Here is a 22,214-nt window from a genome sequence, read left to right as displayed (position 1 = left end):
GGAAGCAACAGGCCCAGAGAAGGAAGGTAGCTTGCTCGGAGGCACACAGCTGTGTGAGTCCAGTCTATGGAATCTGCATCTGCCTCCGACCCCTGGGGACGCCACTCCCCCAAGCTCTGCCCTTGCTCTGGGAAACTGAAGAGGAGTGACTGCCTGATGACAGCGTGGTCAGGAGGGAATGAGACAAAGCTATCACCTTTTAGAAAAGAAAGCCCGAGAGACTCTGAGAGGGACAGAGGAGACCAGAGGCTGAAAGCAGCCCCCTCACACATCAACGGAAAACCAGACAGGGCAGAAATGGATTCTCTCTGGAGCTCTCAGGTAAACACACTTCAAAGCCACCGAGGGCAGGAGTAGGGAGGCAGAGGTGAGAGGAGGGACAGCAATAACTCCGGGCCGGCAGCACAGAGAAGGGAGGGCTGGACACACAGAGACTGGCAATCACCACTCGGAAAAGGCAATTGGAAATTCCATTTGGGTTTTCAATTTGAAGGTGGAGAGAGGCCAGGAGCTTGGGGACTGGGGGGGGGGGGGGGGGTGGTGGTGACGGAGGATGAGATGGAAAGAGAGAGGACTTTGAGACAGAGAGGGCGGGGGCACAGAGAGAAAGACGAGAACCAGAGACCAGGGCAAGGAGACAGAGACACATAGAGCCCGAAGGAAGATGGAAAGAAAGAAGCAAAAGCAAAGCCCAAGATGCCAGGCGCCCCCCAACACACACACTCAAACTTGCACACACTCACACTCCTACATACTCACACACACTCTTCCTCAGCATTCAGAGACCTGGGTTCTAGTCCTGCTTCTGCTCTTGAAATGCCGTGTGACCTTGCAGAACACCTTACCTCCCTCTGAGCGTTTGGTCCCCCTGAGCCCTGGTGAGGTTAAGCTGGTTCCAGGAAGGCGAAGAAGGAGACAGGGTGGGGCACGGGAAGGCAGCAACCTCCTGGGCACCTCCTTCCCGCCCAGAATGGGAGTGCATGTCTGTAATATCCCCTGCAAACAGTGGCTGGGTGCTGACCTCCAGTCCCAGCTCTGGGTGATTTACCCGTATTAATTTACCAGTTCCTCCTCACTCCCACCATATTAGGGGCTAAATCCCATTTAACAGATGAGGAAACTGAGGCACTCTCCATTAAGGGACTACCTAGGGTGACTGCAGCCTTCCTAACAGTGAGAGCCCACCTGCTGCCATTTACACCCCTTTTCGGAGCTAGGTCTCATCCTCCCCAACCCCTCCCCATCCCCCAACCAGTTGGGGGGGGGGGGGGTGGCCGGGCCCAACCTGACCGCGGCCTCAGCAGGCCCACGAGGGGTGTCTAGCCTGGCCTCGGAAGGCCGCGAGTCAGAGGCAGCAGGAAGCCGCAGCCATGTGGTGCTGGCTGCAAAGAACCAGCTGAGGCCCAAGGGTGCCCCGACCCCACATTCCCACCCGGAAACGCGAACCTGGACGGCAGCAGCCGGGATCGCCGGGAGTCGCGTGGTGCAAGAAAGCTGTCCTGCGGCGCCACCTAGTGGCCAAAGAGGCCGTCTGGCCCCTCCAGAGCCCGCTGAACCGAGGGCGCTATAGGAAACAACCGGCCTGTAGCGCCCCTGTTCGCTGGGACATTGGAATACACAGAACTCCTCCACCCCGGGGACCGTGTGCTGACTGTCCCAGATTGGGAGGAAGAAAGGAATACGACAGAGCTTGGTTCTTTGCCCTCCTGAGAGACAGACTCGCACATCCCGCAATCATCTACTCATCTCTACCTAGCCTCCCACAGGCATCCCACACTCAACCCTCATCCATCTGATTGGTTCATTTATGGAGTGCTTACTGTATGTTCCAGGAGCTAGAGCCATAACCATGAACAAAACAAAGATTCCTGCCCTTGTGGAGCTTACTGTGGGGCGTAGGTGGGGAAACAGACAACAAACACAAACATAAGAAAACAATCTACCTATTTTAGAAGCAGAAAAGAAAGAGCCTGTCTGACAGTGTAACTGGGCTCTATGACCCCCCACGGTCCTTAAGGCAAATTCATGGAGTCTGATGTCAATTAGACCACCCTTCCCCGGTCACTCCTCTGGGGGCACTCCTGTCCCAGAGAATGTACCCTAAGGGGTCCTCCTGCCTGGGACTCCCCCCTCCCACATGAATAGCTCCCCTTCTCCAGAGATTTCTTGATCCTGTGGGCTCATCAGCCACCCCCCCAAATCCACCCCCACCCCCCCACCCCCCCACCCCCGCCCCCAGCACCACAGCACTTACTCCCCTGGGTGGCTGGTGCAGAGTTGTGGCACACACTCAGGCCAGGCTCTGAATCTTGATTCCCAGCTCAGACATCAACACGTGTGACCTGGACAGCTTCTGCGGCCCCTCTGTGCCACTGTTTCCTCACCTGTAAAACAGGGGAAACAGTTGCTCCTACCACAGAGTCACTCGTGGGCAGTGGGAGGGAAAGGAGTTAAAGGTAAAGCACTTAGAACAGCACCTTGACATAGTGTTTGCTGGCATTAACATCCGTTTAGATGTTCTCTCCCTCCAGGACTGGCTGATGGAGGTTAGACAGAGAGGTGCATCCAGAAAGGTCCAGCGAAGTCACCTCCATCCCCCACGCAACAGCACAGGGCATACGAAAGGCCCTCAAACCAAATTCACTCATTTACTGAGTGCCTTCTGCATGCCAGGTACTGGGCTAGTACGGCTCCGGGCGCAGCTGCTGCTGCCTCCCCACAGATGCTTCTTGCCGGTTTGTCGGTTCCCGATTCACGTCCCGAAGGTGGGCGGGTCAGCTGGCGTACTTCTGGATGGTTTGCAACAGTAACTCCCGGGCTGCCTCTTCATGCTCCTGGGCTTCCTGAACCCTCGCCCACCACGTCCAGCTGCCCCCGCAGCTCCGGTTCTGTCTCGCGTGCATCATCTCGTTCGTCGCTTCCAAGTCCCCCACGGCCTCTCTCAACTCTCGCGCTTTCTCTTCTAGACTCAGGTTCCGGTCTGTTAACATCTCCACCACGTCCTCGGCACCCAGAGCAGCATCCGCGTGCTCCCTGAGCTCATCGCTGGTGCTCTCTGCCTGGCTCAGCTCCTCCTGCAGACACTCCCGCCGTTGACTCACAGCTTCCAGCTCTTGGTTCTTCTTTTCCACGAGCTTCTGGAGTTTCACGTGCTCCTGCTTCGCCGAGGAAGAAAGATCCCTCGCCAAGGCACTCTTCAGGCGGGCGTTCTGCCCCGCAAACTGCTTGAGCTGGTAACTGGACGCTGCCCCGTCTGAGCCCTTCTCTTCAATCTCAGCCTTGAGGATCTCGAAGTCCGTGCTGAGCTCGTCCACAAGTTCTTTCAATGCCTCCACCTCCCGCTGCGGGGACTCAGCCCGCTCTTCAGCCATCTCCTTGTCCAGAGTGGCCACCTCAATGGCATCAGCAGGGTCGGCCGGCTCATCGAAGTAACGTCCCTTCGCCTCCCGTGCCTCCTTGGCTTCCTTCCGTGCCTCCTGGAGGACCGCCTGCTCCTCCTGCATTTCGCTCTTCCATTCCTGCACCTGCTCCAGCTGGATCTTATGTGTTTCCAGCTCTTTTAGCTTTGCCTTGTCTTCCGCCTGTTTCAACCGCGGGGTCTCCAGTTTCTCCTCCAGGTCCCGCACCAGGGCCCTCAGCCCCTCCTCCTCCTCCTTGGAGGGGGAAGGCAGTGGGGGTACTGTAGCTCCAGGAGAGGTGAGAGCCGGTGTGGGGATGATGGGTGCTGCCAGTGGAGTCTGAGCGGGGGTGCTGGGCTCGCTGCTGCTCAGCTCACCTGCTGATGCTGAACCAGAGGGACCCAGGGAGCTACCTAGTCGCAGCCACCCCAGATGGAGCTGTGAACAAGGCACTGTAAGAAGAGTAACATCTTGGGGCGCCTGGGTGGCTCAGTCGGTTAAACATCCAATTTCAGCTCAGGTCACGATCTCATGATTCATGAGTTCGAGCCCCACATCAGGCTCTGTGCTGACCACTCAGAGCCTGGAGCCTGCGTCGAATTCTGTGTCTCCTCCTCTCTCTGCCTTTTCCCGGCTCACTCTCTTTCTCTCTCAAATAAATAAACATTAAATTTTAAAAATTAAAAAAAAAAAAAGAGTAGTGCCTAGGCTAGAAGTTCTCAAACTTTTTGGTCTCAGAAAGTCTTTTTTTTTTTTTTTTTTTTTAATTTTGAGAGAGTGTGTGAGCCAGAGGAGGGGCACAGAGAAGAGACAATCCCAAACAGACTCCACGCTCTCAGCACAGAGCCCCACACGGCTTGATCCCACGAACCAGCTTCCATCCCATGAACCAGGAGTTGGAGGCTGCTGAGCCACACAGGTGCCCTAGTCTCAGGAAGTCTTTAACACTCAAACAATTTCAGGATCCCAGGGGTATTCTCCTTTGAACGTCCCCTCTCTGTAAAGAGAGCTTTCCTACTATTCTTTTCTGGTCTTATACTTTATTAAACTTTTGCCTGCTGTTCAAACAAACAAACAAACAAAAACTCAGGATCCCAAACAGCTTTTCCATGTGTAAATACCTATTGATAGTTATCATATTAGAAACTAAAACTGAGAAATTTTTAATTTTTACAATTTAGTAGTTAATAAATTTTGTTTTAAAAAAACAATAGCAAACTCATTACATGTTATAAATAAAAGGACGTGGGGGACCCTTGGCCCAGTGACGTTGTCAGAGATGCTCTTTTTCACTGCTTTATGTTAAGTAAATATTTCTAAGGAAAACAGTCGTATTTTCCAAAGCAAAACAAAATCGCGGGAAAACACCGATACGGTTTTGCATTTTTGCAAATGTCTTTTAACGTCTGACTTAATGGAAGACAGTTTTTCATGCCATACTCGACCTGGGAGATACGCTGCTTTGGTTGAAGTACCTGAAAAATACTCCCCTTGCACACTTTTCCTTTTTCAGAAAAAATATAGTCGGAACACTCCGCTCCGCCCCGGACCTCACCCACCACGGAGCTACAGGACGCGAGAGGCTGGACCAACCAGCCTGGGCTGGTTTAGGACGGCTTCTGGGAGGAGGCGTGGCCTTGTGCGCAAAGGGATGGTTGGATTGGGATTGGACAACAAATGCGTCCTTCTGCAAGTCGGCCCCGCCTCCGGTTCCCGCCCCTATTTCCTCTCAGTAGTAAAGTGGCAACCCCAAACGCATGCGTCCTAAGGCAGGCGGGCACTTCCGCCCGCCCACCCCGGAACCTCTGTTCTCGCTCGAGTTTCCGCGGAGAAGCTCAGGGAGGCCAAGGCGGAAGTAGTGTGAGCCTGTGGGCGGAGCTGAGTGTAGCCATGTCGGCGGCCCTGCTGCGGCGGGGCCTAGAGCTGCTGGGGGCGCCAGAGGGTGAGGAGGGTCCGGCCGGGGCCGTGCAGCGCGGGCGGAAGGGCGGCGGGGGCGGCGGGGGCGGCGGGCTGGATCCCCGAGGGTACGGAACGATCCCAGCCAGGCTTGGTCCCGGTGCGATGGAAACCCTGCGCGCCCTCCGACCCGAGTGCATGCCTCTCCCTCTTCCCCTGCAGCCCCCCAGGCCGCGCCAGGCCAGGCCAAGCGGAGCGGGGCTCCGGTGAAGCGGACCCGGAAAGCGAAGACTACCCAAGCCCAGAAACTGCGGAACTCGGCCAAGGGAAAGGTGCCCAAGTCTGCGCTTGGTGAGCTCGGGAGGGGGGCGGCACCCTGGAGGTGGGAGCGCTTGAGGCCGAACTTGAAAGTTTCGCCAGGCATTTCTGGAACACCTGGTGTGCGCCGGGAGCGGGGCGGGATCCTGGGAATACGGAGAGGAACGTAACGCATCTTCCCGGAGAGTGTAAGAGCGAGGCGGAGGAAGAGTGCTCTAGAGAAAATCGCTCATGCGGAGTTTGGAGGAAGTTAGTTGCTTTGAGAATTTTCAAGAAAGAAGCCTGGTAATGACATTGTGAACAAGGGTCAGAGGTGGGAGCGCCTAACAAAACAGTTAATATTCTGTGGGCCTGGTGCTGTTCTAAACCCTGTATAAATAAACGTTCGCTCGCTTGATTCCTTGCACAACCCTGTGAGGTCAGTACTGTCGTTACCCCAGTGTTCAGATGCAGAAACAGACACCTGTCCAGATGGTACAGGTAGTAACCAGGCAGTGGGTCTCCAGAGATTTGCTCTCCCCTACTCGGGTTCAGAGGGAGGCAGTGTGGCCTGGGCAACTGCGATGGTGCAGAGACAGTTGGGGGTGGGGGGGAGCATTGATGAGCTTCAGTGGTGAATTGGCTGCAAGGAGGATGGAGGAAGAGGGAGACACCAAGAACAGAGCCTAGTTTGTAGTGGAGGATCCTGGGGGATAGGATTCCCCTTAAGGAGACGAACAGACGTGGGGAGCGACGGGCGTGGGCTGGATGGTGGGGTATTCTGACCTGTGGCAGGGCTTGGTGAGTTCCTAGTGTGTCTTGGAACCCCTGGGGCCTGGTATATAAAAGATGTTCAAGTGATTGTTGACAGAGCTGTGAATTCCAAGCAGGAAACCGCATGAACAAAAGCGTGGAGGCAGGAAAGTGAGCCGCGTTTGAGCGCCACCGATGTTGGTGTGAAAGAGGAGTGTAGGATGCCAGAGGTCACCTCCTTTATTTATCCCAGCCCTTGTCCCCCCAACCTGTCACTGTACGTAACTGATGATGAGGGCACTCTCGAGCCTCAGTGACCGAGCTAAAGAACCTCTGTGACGGTCACCTTGGTGTGAGCTGCGTCGTCTCTCGCCTGGGTTATTTCAACCACCTCTTAACGTCCATCCCCCCTCCCCACCACCACCACACCCAGTAATCTTGTTCTCGCCACAGTGGCCAGAGTGATCCTGTGATGTAAGTCGGACCTGTCTGTCCTCTGCCCCTCACCCTCTGGTGGCTTCCATCAGACTTGGTGCCCAGTGAGGTCCCGTGTGGTCTGCCCCCTCTCCAGCTTCGTGTCCTGCTCCCCACGCCAGCCGTTTTCTGTTCTCCGAACACATGGACCACACTTCTTCGGGTTCTTCGCGCGGCCTGTTCCCTCTACCTAGAATGCTCTTCCCCAGATGTCCATACACTCTGCCTCCAGCATTTGCTAAAACGTCAGTTCAGTGAGGCCTGCCGAGACCCTCCTATTTAGAATCCCGGTCCTCCACCCTTGGCATTTCTCATTTTGTCTTTACTGTGCTGTTTTTCTTCATGATGCGTATCACGCTCTAAAATACCGTTTACCTTGTGTACTGTGTCTCTTTGCTCTGGAACGTAAGCTCCACGAGGGCAGGAGTTCCGTTCTGTTTTCTGCTGTATGCCCTGCACCTAGAACAGTGTCTGATACACAGTAAATGCTCGGGCCTTATTTGTTGAATAAGTCACTTGAGCATCTGGGAGCCAGTGGGGGGCTTTCAATGGGATCTGTGTGGAGAGCCCGGGATGTTGGAGTAACAGGGCCTCTGGTATGGCTGGTACAGGGGGTGGGAAGGAGATACCAGGAGGGGACCCGGAGGCCCCCAAGGGAGTACATCAGAAATGGTTCCTGTCCGCCTGCCCTCCACAGCTGAGTTCCAGAAGCGAGAGTGTCAGAGCTATCTCGGAGTAAACCTGAAGTTTATGACCAGTGCAAGAAGCACAGTGGCTGAGTCAGTCACCCAGCAGGTTTGTCAGAGGGGTGGACCGTGGGGAGGAACCTGGGCGGGGAGAGCCATGGGAGTCCCTGCCCGGAGCGCAGAGCAGAGGTTGGGCCCCCACTCTGGAAGGCAGAGAGCAGAGCAGGGCTGCTGGGAGGCTGGGCCTGGCCTTACTCCCCTGTTCCCCTCGTGGGCCCCAGTTTGCTTCTCTGTAAGTGGAAGTGGTGTGCCCCGCCTCCCAGGACAGCGTGAGAGCCGGTTGAGAGCGAGGCACTTGGTCAGCTGTACCAGGCTGTACAGCGCCAAGGGGCAGTCCCTCATGCGCCAAGAGTCACCACCCAGGGATCCTGACTCCCCCACATTCCTAGATTGTGCGCCAGAACCGGGGCCGCAAGGCCTGTGACCGACCTGTGGCCAAGACGAAGAAGAAGAAGAAGGCTGAGGGCACCGTGTTCACTGAGGAAGACTTCCAGAAGTTCCAGCAGGAATACTTCGGAAGCTAGGCTCCCAGGAGGATGCAGCGGGAAAGGCACTCAGCCCGTCTCCTCCTCTGACCTCACAGCCTCTGCTGGCCCCAGGACCCTGCCAAGCCGCCGGCCTGGCACAACGAAGCCTGGGGGCTAGAGCCAGGGCAGGTGGCTAGAAAGGAGACGGTGAGCTGGAAGCCCTGGGGAGGATACGCACTCAGAGCACAGCTGACTTCTGCAGGAGGGGGTCGTCTACCTGCCAGAAAACATGTCTGACTGTTTGCTTTGGCCCGAGGAGGGCCTCTGGGCTGTTTGCTCTGAGGAAGCCAGTCACTAGGCCCTCAGGGCCACACCTCTAGGAGTAGCGGGAGGGCTGCTGGGCAGGCTTCCGGGCTCTAATAAACGTGAACCCGAGAGCCGTGTGTGCTGCTGATCTGCCTCGGGTGGTGTCTCCCAGTCTCTTCTGTCACCAAGGGGCCTGTCCCCATCTCCCATGGTTCTTAGAGCTCCGGGTCACAAGCCCTCCAGTCCGGGGCCGCAGGGGTGGCTCAGTCGCTTGAGCTTCTGACTCTTGATCTCAGCTCAGGTCATGATCCCAGGGTCATGGGATTGAGCCCTGTGTCGGGCTGCGTGCTGAGCATGGGGAGCCTGCTTAAGAGTCTCTCTCCCTCTGCCCCTCCCCCCCCCCCTCTCTGAAATAAATTTTTCAAAAAGTTCTGCAGTCCAGCCCCAGTGCAGGTGCCCCCTCCCCCGCAGCGGAGAGCAACTCACCCAGCATCTGCTGATGTGCCCAAGAGGAGGCCCCTCCCCTGAAGGTGGCAGCCACAGCTGACAAGGGAGCCCTTGAGAAAAAGTAGCACCCACAGCCGCTGACTCGGGGTTTCGGGCAGTGGGAGTGCGGTTGCCCTGTTGCCCAAGGCTTGTGCTCTTTTGGGGGGCAACTCAGAAGGTGAGCTCAAGAAACGGCATCACACCGAGGTCTGTGCCCAAGCGGGAAGATGGGGCTGGGTCCACACCACCATGAAAGGGCAGGCTGGACCGTTCCTGGCAGGCGCATGCATGTTGACCAAGCATGAGTGAGTGGATGTACCGACTAGCTGGGTCTTCAGGGTGGAGGAGACCAGTCCTGGAAGTCCAGGGGCCTCTCTGTGGAGGGGTTGCGGGCCTCATGGGGAAGAGGGCCCTGGATGCCCTGGGCAGCTCCATCTGACTCTCTGCCCTACAAACAGGGCCCCAGAGGTCACGTCCAGCAGAGGACTTCAGAAAGGCCCCCTGTGGCTGGGCCAGCTGGGGACCCACAGTCTGCCAACCCAAAGTAGGTCCTGTCCAGAGGAGAGAGGGTTCCACACCCCACACACATGTCCCGGGGGTCCGTTCTTGGTTGTTAACTGGCTTTCCATCCTACCTGGGGACAGAAGGGGGCCTGCAGACCTGCCTGAGGCAGAGCTGGAGCCTGTCCTGTGTGCAGGTGGCCTTCATCCCAGCAGCAGGAAGCAGACCATCCACCCAGGAGGCCAGGAGGGCCAGAGAGGAGGGTGCCGTTACTCCAAACCCTTATCAACCCACTTTTCCTCAAATGAGCTGGTTCCAAAGAAGGGGAAGACGGGTATTCTTCAAATTCTCACTCCTGCCTGCTGAGCTTTAATGACCCCTATGTGGAGAGAGGGAGACGAGCTTGGATACCCTTGCAGACCCCCTCCATCTTTTCAGCAGCTCGGCAAGAAGCTGGCTCAGCTGTGCAAGCACTTACGTGCTCACACTCCCCGGGAAGAGGGGCTGACCAGCCGCTGACAAGGACACACCTACTGTTCCACAGGCACCCTCGGGTGCCCTGTTTCCAGTTTCCAGGTATCGAGCGACTGGCCTGGCTCTACGGCAGGGAGTTTGCAGGCACGAGAGCCGGGGTTCTGCTGCTTCTCTGCTCGTGGGCTTTCCAGCAGTTGTTTCACCTGGGCCACATGGCACTAGTGAGGTGGGTGTCTGTGCTCCTGAGTGACCAAACTAGTGCTCACCGCTGAGATTCTGGGCCAGCAGGTCAGGGGAGGACTCTGGGATCTAACGGTCACCCTGGCCAGTTCTGGTACCAGTGGTCAGGAGGTGGCAGAGGGCCCAGGAGAGGCTGGTAGAGGCACTGGGGAAACGAGGATGTGCCACCATGGGCGGGGGTGCATGCAGAAGTCACCGATGGGGGGGTGCAGCTCCAGGACCCGGTGGCTGACGTCAGCTGGAAAAGGAAGGGACAGGGCTCAAATAAGAGGAGGCTGAGTTGCCACATTCCCACCAGGACTACAGACCCAGAGGAGGAGGCCTTCCCCAGTTGAGACATTGTGAGCAGATACAAAGCGCCTGGAAGCATTTGTGTCTCGCGTGGTTTGGGGGGGACCAGGCTGAGCAAAGTTGCAGGAACTCACGTGACCAGGGGGAGGGCCCCAGCCAAGGCTACCTGTGGTTTCCACAGTGGGGTAGGCTGTTTGAGCCGTCTACACTTCCTGCTCATTGATGACTGGAAGGGTTGGCCCAGGGGCCAGGTGGGAGTGGGGCAGGACTGCCACGTGGAGCCTCGCTAGGGCCCAGCCACAGGCCTGTCCGGAGCTTGTGAGGACAGAGGGCTGGGTTCCAGCAGGAGCCAGGTGGGTCCCCATCAGGGGACTTCCTCTGGCAGAGCGGGGGCAGGGAGCCCTCTTGGAGAGGGAGGTGGGACTGTGGCACGCCTATCATGTGCCCATTCGTGAGTTTGCTGGGCCGGCTTTCTTGGGGTGCGTTCCCGTCTACATCCACAATTTTCCAATCCTTTGAAGGCCAGGACAGACACCCATCCCTCCAGGCAGCCTGCTGTGACCTCCCACCCAAGAGTCCCTGCTCCTTCCACTGAGGTCACCCAGCCTCACACAGTCCTGGTCCTGGAGCTGTCACTGTCTACCCCGTGTAAGCATCCACCTGCCGCCCTCCCGCCGGACTGAGCCACCTTCCCCTCACCGTGTGGTGCCCGGTGCGGGTGTGCTGCCTCCTAGGGCCGCTACTGGGGGTGGGAGGGAGGCTTTCTGTCTCCAGCTGGACTCCCTCCTGGTCTCCGGCCCTCTAAGTCTCCCCAACCGTCCCCACCGTCCCCACCTGCATGTCAAAGAGGCGCGCCGAGGCTGAACGCGTCCTCTGCCAGCATCCAGGGGCTGAAATGAAAACCCTGCTCCTCCCCTGGTTTTCTCTGTCTCGGGAAATGGAAACCGCCCTTCCAGTTGCTCAGCTGCCATTTAGTCCCCTCTCTCACACCCCCCGTCGGAGGCTGACTTCCTTGAGCTTCAGAATCTATCCAGGCCCTGACCAGCTCTCCTCTCTCACCCGTACTGACCCCAGCCCCATCCTCTTTTCCTGCCCACCTGCCATTCTCAGGCCATCAGAGGGACCTCTTGAAATGGCAACCAGTGTATCACTCCTGCTGCAGGGACTCCCCAGGTCACACAGAGGAGAGACTCAAGTCCCATCAGGGCTACTAGGCCCTGTACCGTGTGCCTGTCCCCCGCTGCAGGCAGCCCTCCCCCCGACCCCCTGGGCCCCTCCCTCCCTCGTCTCCTGCCAGCTTTGCCTCCCTAAACACCCATCTTACGGGCAGATCCCCCGACCTGAGTACTCAGCCTGCCCCACGGCTATTTAGCGTCACATGTCTCACTTTAAGATTTTAAGTAATTTCTACACCCAGTGTGGGGTTCAAACTTACAACCCTGAGATCAAGAGTCGCATGCCCCACCGACTGAGCCAGCCAGGTGCCACTAGGTGTTTTATCCTTACTGGCGGTCTCCCTCACCAGAACGAGAGCAGAGACTTGGGTCTGTTTTCCTCACCACTGAATCCTCGGCATCCAGGACAATGGTGGGAGCTCATGAATAGTTGCAGAGAAACACGAAGGCCGTTCCCTGATCTCCAGCACTTGCGGCCTCATCCTAGGGGCGGAACAGGCGGCAACGCTGAGAGCTGAGTGGCTCCTGCCTCGGTACAGGCAGCAGAGGGCTTGGAGCTGAACCAGGAGCACCCCACCCCCACCACACCACGGTAGAGCCCAGCCCTGGGGCTGGACCTCGGCCTCAATCCCGCCCCCTGCCCCGCACCCCTCCCTCTGTGGGTCTCTCTAGCACGGAGACCCCACGTGGCCTATCTGTACAGGCCTCGGTCATTGTCTATACCAGCTGCCCCTGGACCAGCATCCACCTGCAGCCTTACCTCATTAAAAAAAGGCACGATTGGGGCGCCTGGGTGGCTCAGTCGGTTGAGCGGCCGGCTTCGGCTCAGGTCATGATCTCGCAGTCTGTGAGTTCGAGCCCCGCTTCGGGCTCTGTGCTGACAGCTCGGAGCCTGGGTCTGTTTCAGATTCTGTGTCTCCCTCTCTCTGACCCTCCCCCATTCATGATCTGTCTCTCTCTGTCTCAAAAATAAATAAACGTTAAAAAAAAAATTTAAAAAATAAATAAAAAAGGCACGATCATCAGATCCTCCTCACAGCTCCTAATGAGCCAATAACCGCAAAGCTCTCAGTGCCAAGCGTCAGAACTCTCAGTGACTATTAGCAGTAATCATTATTACATGCCAGGCACTGTCATGGGTCCTGGAAATACGGAAATGAACAAGACAGCAAGATCTCTGCCATCGGAGAACTTACACTGTAGTTGGGGAATAGGAAATAGGTAGGGTCATGGAAAATAACAGTTAAGGCAGAGGGGCTGGGACATTTGCAGAGTCCTCTTGGAAGGCCTCTGAGATGACATATGAGACCTACATGAGAGAGGGAAGGAGCTCTGGAAAAATCTTGCAGGCAGAGTTTACAGCAAGTGCAAAGGGCCTGAGGGAGGCATGAGCTTAGCAGAAAGATGCAGGAAGGTCCTTGTGGCTGGAGCACAGCGAAGAGTGAAGGAGGGCGAAGTCTGAGCATGGTCCCTGGCCTGAGCCTACAGACTCTACGGGGGCCTTTGCTGCCCACCCCATCCCTGCCATTTGTGGTTTGGGGAGTCTTTAGCTACAGGGGCCTGGGAAGGGGCATAGCCCAGCATCCTGGCCTTAAGCCTTTAGTCTGCACTGCCCTTCAGGGCAACCCAGGGAAAGGTTTCCCTTCAGTCAAATGGGGGAGTGGGTCACTGTCTCCAAGGACAGAGGATCTCACTGGCACTGGATGTGACAAGGTGGCTGGGTCACTTCCAGAGCTGTGGTCTCTCTCACCTCCTGTCAACTCTCCGTGTCCCCCTCCTGTCCCACCCCACATGCCCCAGGCTGGGGCAGCTGCCCAGTCATACAAAGCATAAGATACTTTTGGGGGTAGATAGAAGGAAGCACTTGTAGTCGTAGATTCTTATTTCCCGTCTCGGATTTAAAAACTGTAAGGTCACAAAGCTGAAGTGAGGCATAGAGCAGGGGTTACAGGTGACAGCTGTGCTCATGTGGGGGCCTTTGGCAATGGCTGTAGTCTCCCCACTCTCCTCCAGCTCCTTCCCAAAGCCACCAGGGATGATCCACGTGGACAATGGGTGTTATCTTAACAAAGCCTCCACGTTTGTGATCTGTGGCACACCACCTTAGCACCCACACACGCTTTCTCTGAACTCCCAGTTTAAGACAAGTGTCCGGGGTCCCCCTATAATCCTTCCTAGAAGGAATCATGGAGCCATACCGTTTAAAAACATTCTGTGGAGTCAGACTGCCTGGATTTGAATCCACCTGGTAGCGGGGGATGTTACTCAACCTCCCTAAGTCTTGCTTCCCACATCTGTGAAGTGGGGAAGAGGTAATCCTTATGAAAAACTTTTTGGGGGCGCCTGGCTGGACTCTTGACCTCAGAGTTGGGAGTTCAAACCCCACGTTGGGTGCGGGGATTACTTAAGATCTAATTTTTTTAGTTTATTTTGAAATAAATAGCTGTGTTGTTAGTGCAGAGCCCGATTAGGGTCTCAAACCCACAAACTGGGAGATTACCACCTGAGCTGAAATCAAGTCGGACACCTATCCAAGCCACCCAGCTCAAAAATCTTTTAAGGCATCTTAGGGGCGCCTGGATGGCTCAGTCGGTTAAGCGTCAGACTTTGGCTTAGGTCACGATCTCACGGTGTGTGGATTCGAGCCCCACTCATCAGGTTCTGTGCGGACAAGCTTGGGAGCCTGGAGCCTGCTTTGGATTCTGTGTCCCTCTCTGCCCCTCCCCTGCTCTCACACACACTTTCTCTCTCAAAAACAAACATTAAAAGAAAAACTTAAAAAAAAAAAAAAAAACAGGCATTTTACGGACGCCTGAGTGGCTCAGTGGGTTGAACATCCAACTTCCATCCAACTTTGGCCTAAGTTATGATCTCACAGTTGCTGAGTTGAAGCTCCTCTGTGGTCTTTAAAAAAAAATTGAATAGAACTTAGTTTTTGTAATCTCAATGTGTGAGACTGAGCGGATGCTGTTCAACCAGTAAATCCCCACATATTTAGCTGCAGTTAAGCTGCTTAAATGGGGCTGGGGGGTGGGGGTGGGATCTTGTCTGTGATACTAATACCTAGATGGGTGGTCCCTGCAGAGTAAACTGTGGGGAGAGACCCACAGCCTTGTGGGATCTCTACCACCTCAAGGTAAGACCTGTACCAGGCCCAAGGTCCATTGTGAACCGCGCCCCCCCCCCCCCCCCCCCATGCCTCAGAGTAATGTTCCCATTTGGGTCATTGGTTGTATTCCAACACTAGATGTTGGGAAAATCAGGGGAACATGGGCCTCCCCTCCCCTTGCACACGCATCCAGTTCCAAACTCAAGGGGCAAAACAGGTTTAAGAGCCTGATGCTCCTTCATGCACCAGTTTCCCTTTGGGTTATCACCGAACTGAGAATACACATTAAGGGCTCAAACACTGCCATGGAGATAAAAAGCAAGGCTCCCTCCCTGGAGAGCTAGACCCACAAGACACACAAGATGAGGTGACCTGACCAGGATGGACTCCAGACAAAGGATGACTTCTCAGACTTGAGAAATCCAAGTTGCAGTAGTGTGGCTTCCTGGTACTGTCCTGACATCTGCCAGCCTTAGAGCCCAGCTCTGGCCAGGAACTTCAAGCTACAGGTCGGTCCTCAACTCCCAGCAAAAACCAAAGATCCATTTCTCTGAGATCTGGGAAGAGGCCTCTACAGAAATGTAAAAGTTAGAAGAGAAACTTTGACTCAGGAAGGCCTTATCTGGGCACTTAAGGACGGATTACAATTCTGCAGGAGGCAGAAGCCAGGCTGTACCTCCTGGCCACAAGCTCCCTCAGGGTAAAGCTCTTTGGCCTGAACCCCACTCGAGAAAAACACCCAGCAGCCTACTGCAGGGGGTTCTAAGTCCAACGAAGTTGAACCAATCCCTCCCTCCGGGGTGATCACAACCGCCAGGCCAAGGTTGGTAAGGCTGCCTTACCCGAGACCAGAAAGCAAGCACAACTCACAGAAGTACTTTCACTACAAAATAATTTATTACAACACACAGCTGCAGCACAAGCCTATGTACAAGCACATACTCTGCTGACAACCCCAACTAGGGGACCCTTTTCTTCTCCCTGGCCTTTCGGACCTCTTCTATCAAATCTTTCAGATACTGGATCTCCTTGGCCAAAGAGTCTGCCCTCTCTTTCAGAGCCTCGTTCTTCTTTTCTAGCTCTTTACACTCGCCAGTAAGGGCCTCTTGCTCTGCCCTCTTCTTCTGGCGGTACCTAGTGGCTGCTGTCTTGTTCTGCTCCATTTTTTTCAGCTTCTTATCCAACTTCTCCACCTTTACTTTTGCTGCCGTTTTCTCTCCAGGAGGATCATAGGGTTTGGGGCGGGCAGAACCACAGAGGGAACATGGAGACAGCTGGCTCTTGCTTGGAGAGCCCCTCGAAGTCGAGGGGCTATGCTGGGGGGACCCCAGGTAGGACTCAGGACTCATACAGATGCCACTATCATTATCTGAGGGGGCATCCTCCTCCTTTATGCACTGAGGGATCATGAGAATGTAAGCAGTAGAGTCTGGCTTTCTATCTCCTTCAGAGATATCCACCTCACTGCCTAGCTCTAAACTAAAGGAATGATCTGGAGTGGAGGACAGGGCCCCTGGGGAGAGAGAAAGAGGTTGCAGGAAGGTAAAAGGGGCAACCTGGTCTGTTTTGGGTAAACTTTCTGGGAGATGGCCAATTGGGTTCATGGTCTGGGGGGGCTCCTTATTCGTCTCCTGGACTAGGGGGTCAAAGAGATCACATGTGTCATCCAAAGTGGCCAAAAGCTCATCTGGCATGGTTTCCAGGTCATCTATATTGAACAGAGAATCAAAATCAAACTCCTTCAGATCCATTTTCTCCACCATCCAATCTGTCCCGGAGAAGGCATCCTCTGCAAAAGATTGAAAAGGAGTCAGATACACAAGGCAGCAAGCCCGACGCTCAGATCCCACCGGCAGGCAAAGGACTCCTACTCACCCTTGCCGTTGTCTGAGGCACTGACCAACCCATCCACAGCCAGCCATTCGGAGGAGCCCGCCTTAGCCTTGTCGCTGGAGAACCCATGGGGTTTGAAGTGCTTGGCCACCTCCAGGTAATCGTCTAAGAGACCTAGGCTTACTTCAGCCCCCAAACCCGACTGGTCGAAGGGGGACATCAAGTCCCCCCCCAACACCTCGCTGCTCAGGAAGCTCATCATCTCGGCCATGTCGCGGGACTTTACTGGAATCGAGGAATGCGCTTGATTCGAAGAGGTCTTTGTCGCTTACAGCAACGCTGCTGCTGGATGCCGTGAAAAGCCTGAAAAGAAACCAGAAACCAAGGCCCACTAGAGACCAGCCGGTCCCAGAACTTCATCTTTTCATCCTGGAGGGAGACTGGCCAAACTAGAATTCCACTCGGCAGCAGAGAATCAGGAACACATGGCCTCAGAGCCATCGCGTCCACCTTCCTCGCCGCCCGGTCAAGCCGCACAAGATGGACGCCCTCGGGGCTGGACCGTCCCTCCACGGGCCGCCAGAGGAAGGCGCGCCATCCTCAAGTCCAAATACGGCCTGGGCCGCCGGCCCCGCCCACACCCGCCCACGACTCACACAGCGCCACCGCCCTGCCCCGCCGCCATCTTGGCTCCTGCCACGTTTTGCTGGGAGCCGGACGGGGACGCGCCCCTGAATCGGAGGCCAGGGTCCTCGAGGACTTCTATCCCCGGGGACGGGGCGCGCTCCCCCAAACCAGAAGCGTCGGCGTCTCGGGGACACCCAAACAGGGGTCACGCGTCTTGGGCGCTCGTAAAACCGCTTCCCCCTCTGGGACGCCGCCGGCCGCAGGCCGCGCCCAAGCGGGCCGAATGCCCTCGCCGACCCGCGGGAGCACGGCCAGAGCGGCCCGGCCCCGATACTTACGCCATGGCTTAAGCCGCTGGGGGGTGCCGCTGCAGAGCCTGGTGCTGCTGCCGCCGCTGCAAAGGCCAATGCTGCCGCAGGCACTGCTGCCTCTAATACGCCATGGCGGCCGCGGACCCTGGGGGAGCGGAGGAGGGAGAACGCGCACTCGCACAGAAGCTCTACATTTATAGGCGGGAGGGAGAGAAATGGCTGCGGCCCGCCGGCCGTGGGTCCTTTATAGACTTTGCCTCTATGAGGACGCATCACAGGGCATATCCTTCCGCCCCGGTCACGTGACCCACGCCTCCTACCCACTTATTTTCGCCCCTCCGACGCCCCTACTATCTCCAACCTACGACTTTTATGTCCAGAAGGTAGCTGTGGAAAGAATGTGAATTATTTTTAGAGTCTCAAGAAAGGAAAAGGGCGCACTACTTTACACGGCAACTAAGATGAAAGAGTCACTTTCCCCTCTGGAGCCGGAGAGCGCGGAGGGATTCTTCAGACACACCTCGTTTCCGGTGTTAGCTTCGGGGGCGGGGAGAGAAGTCTTTCTGCCCAAGGAAGGTGTTTATTGTGAGGTTCGAGGCCGCTTGGTTGTCGCGCGAGATGTTGGCGGAGAGCGAGCGTCGAGCTGATTGGTTAGACATGGTGAGTCATATATATCTCGATTTTCTATTGGCTCTGGGCCCGAGGTGGGAGGGCTTCTCGCTGAGAGAGCCCAGGTCTGAGCGGGAAGGGGCGGAGTGGTGAGTGAGGTTCCCGCTGCTGGAGTCTGTTCTTGGTGGGCCAGTCTCGGTTGATTTCCCGCTGCAGTGGCTTCCGCAACTCTGCGCACAGGTAGCGGCCCGTGGCTGCGCCGGCTCCTTCCCCGATCTAGAGCGTTCAATGGTGACGACAGGCCGGAACCCGTGTGGCCCCTTCCTGTCCCCCTCAGTGAATCTCCGAATTAGCATCCAGTTTCAGGCCCTACATGAAATTAGGGGAAAGGAAGTGGCATTTCGTGTGCATTTCCACCATATGCAAGGCCTTAAGTAGCTGAAAGGGGAGACAGGACCTCAGTCGGGATCTCAAATGCTTCATGCCCACCTACCATAAAGGGCCAACTCTGCATCCTTACTGTCAACTCTCAAGTCCAGGCGGGAAGATGCATAATCTATAGCCCAGTTTAAGGTATTTTTACGTACCCAGCCTGCTAAAATGTTTGCTATTCTATTAAAAGTATTCAGTCCATCACAAGGGAACTTCTTTTGGTTTATGCAGATGCAGTTGCCCCAAGAGATTTTATTAAACTGCTATCTGTCACTGTCAGTTAACACCCAATTCTGCGACTGCCCGGTGTAACCTAACCACTTCTCAGCAAGTCCCCCTAATGCCGCTAATAAGAGAAGCTTGAAAACCCACGCCCACTTGCGGGGGGCAGGAGGGTTCCTGTGTTTGGAAGCAGCGGTCCAGGGTAGGGCCTGCAGTTTGCTCTCTATCGGGGAGCTGCGAAGAGTGCCAAGAAGGCTCTTCACCATCCTCCAGTCCCCTTCCCCAGTCAGGCCCTGTGGGGGCAGAAACCTTAAGTTTCTGCCTCCATTTCGGTGGGCCATAGAATTATCTGTAGCAAGGCTGTGAGGTCAAAAAATGTGGGGAGTGCTGTCCTTGTCCGTTCACTGCTTTGATTCAGTCTAGCCCAACGATTTCTTTACAACTGCAAACCGAACTAATGTGATGAGGTGTGTGGCCCAAAGCCACACAGCTTTCCGTGGAGGCAGTATGGGGTAGGGCTTAGAAGACAGGTTTTAGAGGCAACTCCAAAAGGATCCTGGCTCTTCCATTTAGTGGCTGAGACATTTTGGTTACGCAAGTTATCCTTGCTGAGCCAGTTTCCTCATCTGTGAAATGAGGCTAATGATGAGTATCTTTATGCTTAGAATGAAGTAAGATTATGTACGGAAAGCACTGAGCAAAGTGCTGATAAATGCTCAATAAATGGTTATTACTATTATTAGAACTCAGGTCTTCTGATCCTGACCTCACAATCCCCACTCCCCATTTTCCTTTTATCATCCTGCTTCCTCGGAGGACTACTAGTATTTATTGAGTTGATGAAACCAACAACTGGTACATGTAAAGCATATTGCAAAGTATGGTTTTCGTATTGCTTTGGAGAAATCACAAATGTCAAGATATAAAGTCTAGTCTTACGTGCAAAGGCACTTAAGAATCCCTGAACCATTACACAAGTCTTCCAAGGTGTACCGAAGAACCCATGGGGCATGTTTCAGGAGACCCGTCAGTGCCTCCTTACAGATGACTAGGCAGGAGGTTGAGAATTAAAGAAAGTAATGTTGCCCCAGTTTTGACACTGCAGAGGTCATTGATGAATGGCTCCAGGGGCAACCTGTCCCATCCATTCTATCATGGACACCCAGATCAAGCACGTCCGAGGTTCTAGCTGAGAATGGAGAACCAGTACCACTCCTGTAGGAAAATGTTTCATACCACACACAAGTCAACGCTGTGGGAAAGGAGATTTTTATTTTTTCTTTCCATGCTGTGGAAGGACATCATTTTCCCCAGCTTTACTTCCTCCCTCAAGGAGAATAAAAGATAGCAATTCCCCAGGTCTCAGGGCGAAGCTACTTCTATGTGGACCTAGCCAAGGTGGGACACAAAGACCAGTGCCTGATTCCAAATCTACCAGCTGAATGTATCAACTGCTACTGAAGGGCAGGCAAGTGACTGGAGGCAAGTTGTGGACTTGGCCTCAGGGACCAAGAATTTAAAGACTACAAGGTGATCTGAACGAAAAGGTAAACACGCTGGACTCCACCTCGGAACCCACATCTGGGGGGGCACCTGGGTGGCTCAGTTGGTTAAGTGTGTGACTTCAGCTCAGGTCGTGATCTCACAGCCCAGGAGTTCAAACCCCGCATGGGGCTCTCCGCTGTCAGCGCTGAGCCCACTTCAGATCCTCTGTCCCTGCTTCTGCTCTCAAAAATAAACTTAAAAAAAAACCAAAAAACTCACCTAGTATTTTGGCCACTGAGAACCAGCAGTGTCTAAAAGGGCCACAGCCTAACAGATCGAGTCTTAAGTGTCCCTTACCACTGTCTTTGGCCTGGACCTTTAGCAGGAAGAGCAGAGTACTAAGAAACCCTGTGAACACAAGTTTCCAGGCAAGGTCACAGCCTCAAGGAAGATAGGCTACGGCAGAGGACTCCAACACAATGCAGGTTTTCCCTACTTACAGAACCCCCGCTGGGGCCTCTCCAGGAGATTGTGATCATGAAGCTAATTCCTTGTCAAAACCATGGGAGTTCTCAAGTTGGAGTACAAGGGAGCAAAATCAGCTAATCTGGGATGTGAACAGGGAGACCAGCAGGGGCCGAGACCCAGGAGGAAAGACCATAGGCCTCGACACAGCTTTTCCAAACGTTAACTTTGATCATTTATTTGAAGGGGGAAAACAGTCACGACAAAGCATATCATAAAAATACTGTTATCCTGAACTCATTTTTCAGGAAGGGGCACCAGGGAAAAAAAACAAAATATACTTTGGAATGGATTATGCTTTCGAGACAACGAGTATATTTTTAAGCATTAGGCTAACTCTGTGGTTTGCTAACATAAATGGTGCAAAAAATTTTCCAGAGAAGTAGGAGCTGGTGCCATGACTTCAGGCAAAGGTGGGAGTTACTGGGTACATAGGCAGGAGAGTGGTGGGGAAAGGCACGACGTCCTTCCCCAAAGATTAAAACAATCGGGAGGGGGTGCAGAATGTTGTCCTCTTCCATCCAAGAACCTCAACACACTGGACAATCTTCCACGTTTTACAAGGCTTGCCCAGTCTCAGTCACCAAAACCCACTAGGACCAGGGCCAAGAATTTCCACTGCTTCTTGTTCTGAGGACTTTCAGGTGGTTCTTGCTTGTGAAATGGGAAAGCCACGGTTTTTGGTTTTTTGTGAAACACAGTTAAGAGACAGAGATGCCCTTGTGTTGCTCTTTAAGAAAAGAGATAAAACCAAATGGCAGTTACACTTGGCTTTGATAATCTGGGCTTAAGTCTTTAAAATCTTTTGTTTCTTTCCAGCTCTCCTTCCAATGCTTTACATGCAATTTGGTCAGAGATGCCAGCTTGAGAAAACTAGACTCTATAATACATTGGGAAAACCGACTGCTTTACCTCAATGAAGACTAACCCACTCTTTTGCAGCCTCCCCTCTCCTTTCCCTCTAATGGATCCGAGAAGCGAGCTCCGTGCTCCGGAACCACCAAGGTCAGGCTCTACCCCATCCCCTCCAGGCCAGTCACCGAGGGCAGCACTCAGGCACAGAGATTTCCTTTAAACCCTAATTTGACTCTGTTGAACAGCCAGGGTGGAGAATCTCTCTCAGGGTTCCAGGCTTTTTATGTTTCATTCTCTCTCAGGAGCTTCATACAAATGAAAGAGCTGAGCCACTTTAAGGAACCTCTGCATACATAGAGAGGAGCAGGAAATTTTTCCCAATAGAGTCGAGGTTAACCCTAGTTCACCCTCCTAACCCATGACAAGAAGGGGGCAGGACCGTCTACCCTAAATTCAAAGGTAGTTGAGGGTTCAATGCTATTTAGAGTCATTTCATGCTGCTGTCGTTGGGAAAGAACGAGACAGCTGTGGAGAGCTTCACCAGAATCTCACCGATGGAGGTAGGAAGAATAGAAAAAATAATAAAAGTTGATGGGAGAACGAAATACTGGATGGGCAGATCAGAAACAATTATTACTGGCTTCTCGCCACGGACAGGACAAAAGCACAACGCAAGACGCACAGACGTCGTGTATTAAACAC

The 22,214-nt window shown here is 54.5% G+C and overlaps 3 protein-coding genes, 1 long non-coding RNA gene and 1 pseudogene across 5 annotated transcripts in view; 2 read left to right on the top strand and 3 right to left on the bottom strand.

Annotated features, from left to right (window-relative positions):
* Positions 1-2,436, bottom strand: part of CACNA1I (calcium voltage-gated channel subunit alpha1 I) — a 134,847-nt gene extending 132,411 nt beyond the window's left edge. Inside the window, exon 1 of the mRNA XM_053226824.1 lies at positions 2,255-2,436. The gene's annotated coding sequence lies outside the window, so the exon portion shown is untranslated. The remainder of the gene's footprint in view (positions 1-2,254) is intronic.
* On the bottom strand, positions 2,254-5,290 carry LOC128311031 (dynactin subunit 1-like; annotated as a pseudogene).
* RPS19BP1 (ribosomal protein S19 binding protein 1) lies at positions 5,183-8,468 on the top strand. Of its 2 annotated transcripts, none has more exons than XM_027070681.2 (4): positions 5,183-5,340; positions 5,517-5,645; positions 7,516-7,613; positions 7,954-8,468. In XM_027070681.2, exons 1-4 carry the CDS (start codon positions 5,289-5,291, stop codon positions 8,086-8,088), a joined length of 414 nt encoding a protein of 137 aa, XP_026926482.1. In that variant the 5' UTR covers positions 5,183-5,288; the 3' UTR covers positions 8,089-8,468. The 2 variants fall into 2 exon arrangements, with proteins under 2 accessions (XP_026926482.1, XP_026926481.2); XM_027070680.2 differs by lacking the exon at positions 7,954-8,468 and adding an exon at positions 7,728-7,856 and having other exon boundaries at positions 7,516-7,693.
* Positions 8,469-10,215: 1,747 nt separating this feature from the next.
* Positions 10,216-14,300, top strand: LOC128316507 (uncharacterized). Its single transcript, XR_008300534.1, has 2 exons — positions 10,216-10,977; positions 11,855-14,300. It is a non-coding gene; the product is annotated as an uncharacterized LOC128316507 (long non-coding RNA).
* Positions 14,301-15,488: 1,188 nt separating this feature from the next.
* ATF4 (activating transcription factor 4) lies at positions 15,489-17,553 on the bottom strand. The gene is made up of 3 exons (XM_027070691.2): positions 17,412-17,553; positions 16,489-16,809; positions 15,489-16,402 (listed from the first exon to the last, which is right to left on the bottom strand). The coding sequence occupies exons 2-3, from the start codon at positions 16,715-16,717 to the stop codon at positions 15,573-15,575; spliced, it is 1,059 nt and encodes a 352-aa protein (XP_026926492.1). The 5' UTR covers positions 16,718-16,809; positions 17,412-17,553; the 3' UTR covers positions 15,489-15,572.
* Between the last annotated feature and the right edge of the window lie 4,661 nt (positions 17,554-22,214).

The sequence above is a fragment of the Acinonyx jubatus genome, chromosome B4 (assembly GCF_027475565.1).
Source record: "Acinonyx jubatus isolate Ajub_Pintada_27869175 chromosome B4, VMU_Ajub_asm_v1.0, whole genome shotgun sequence".
Taxonomy (NCBI): Eukaryota; Metazoa; Chordata; class Mammalia; order Carnivora; family Felidae; genus Acinonyx; species Acinonyx jubatus.
The sequence above is the reverse complement of the archived record's forward strand: the minus strand, read 5'-3'. Positions and strand labels throughout refer to the sequence as shown.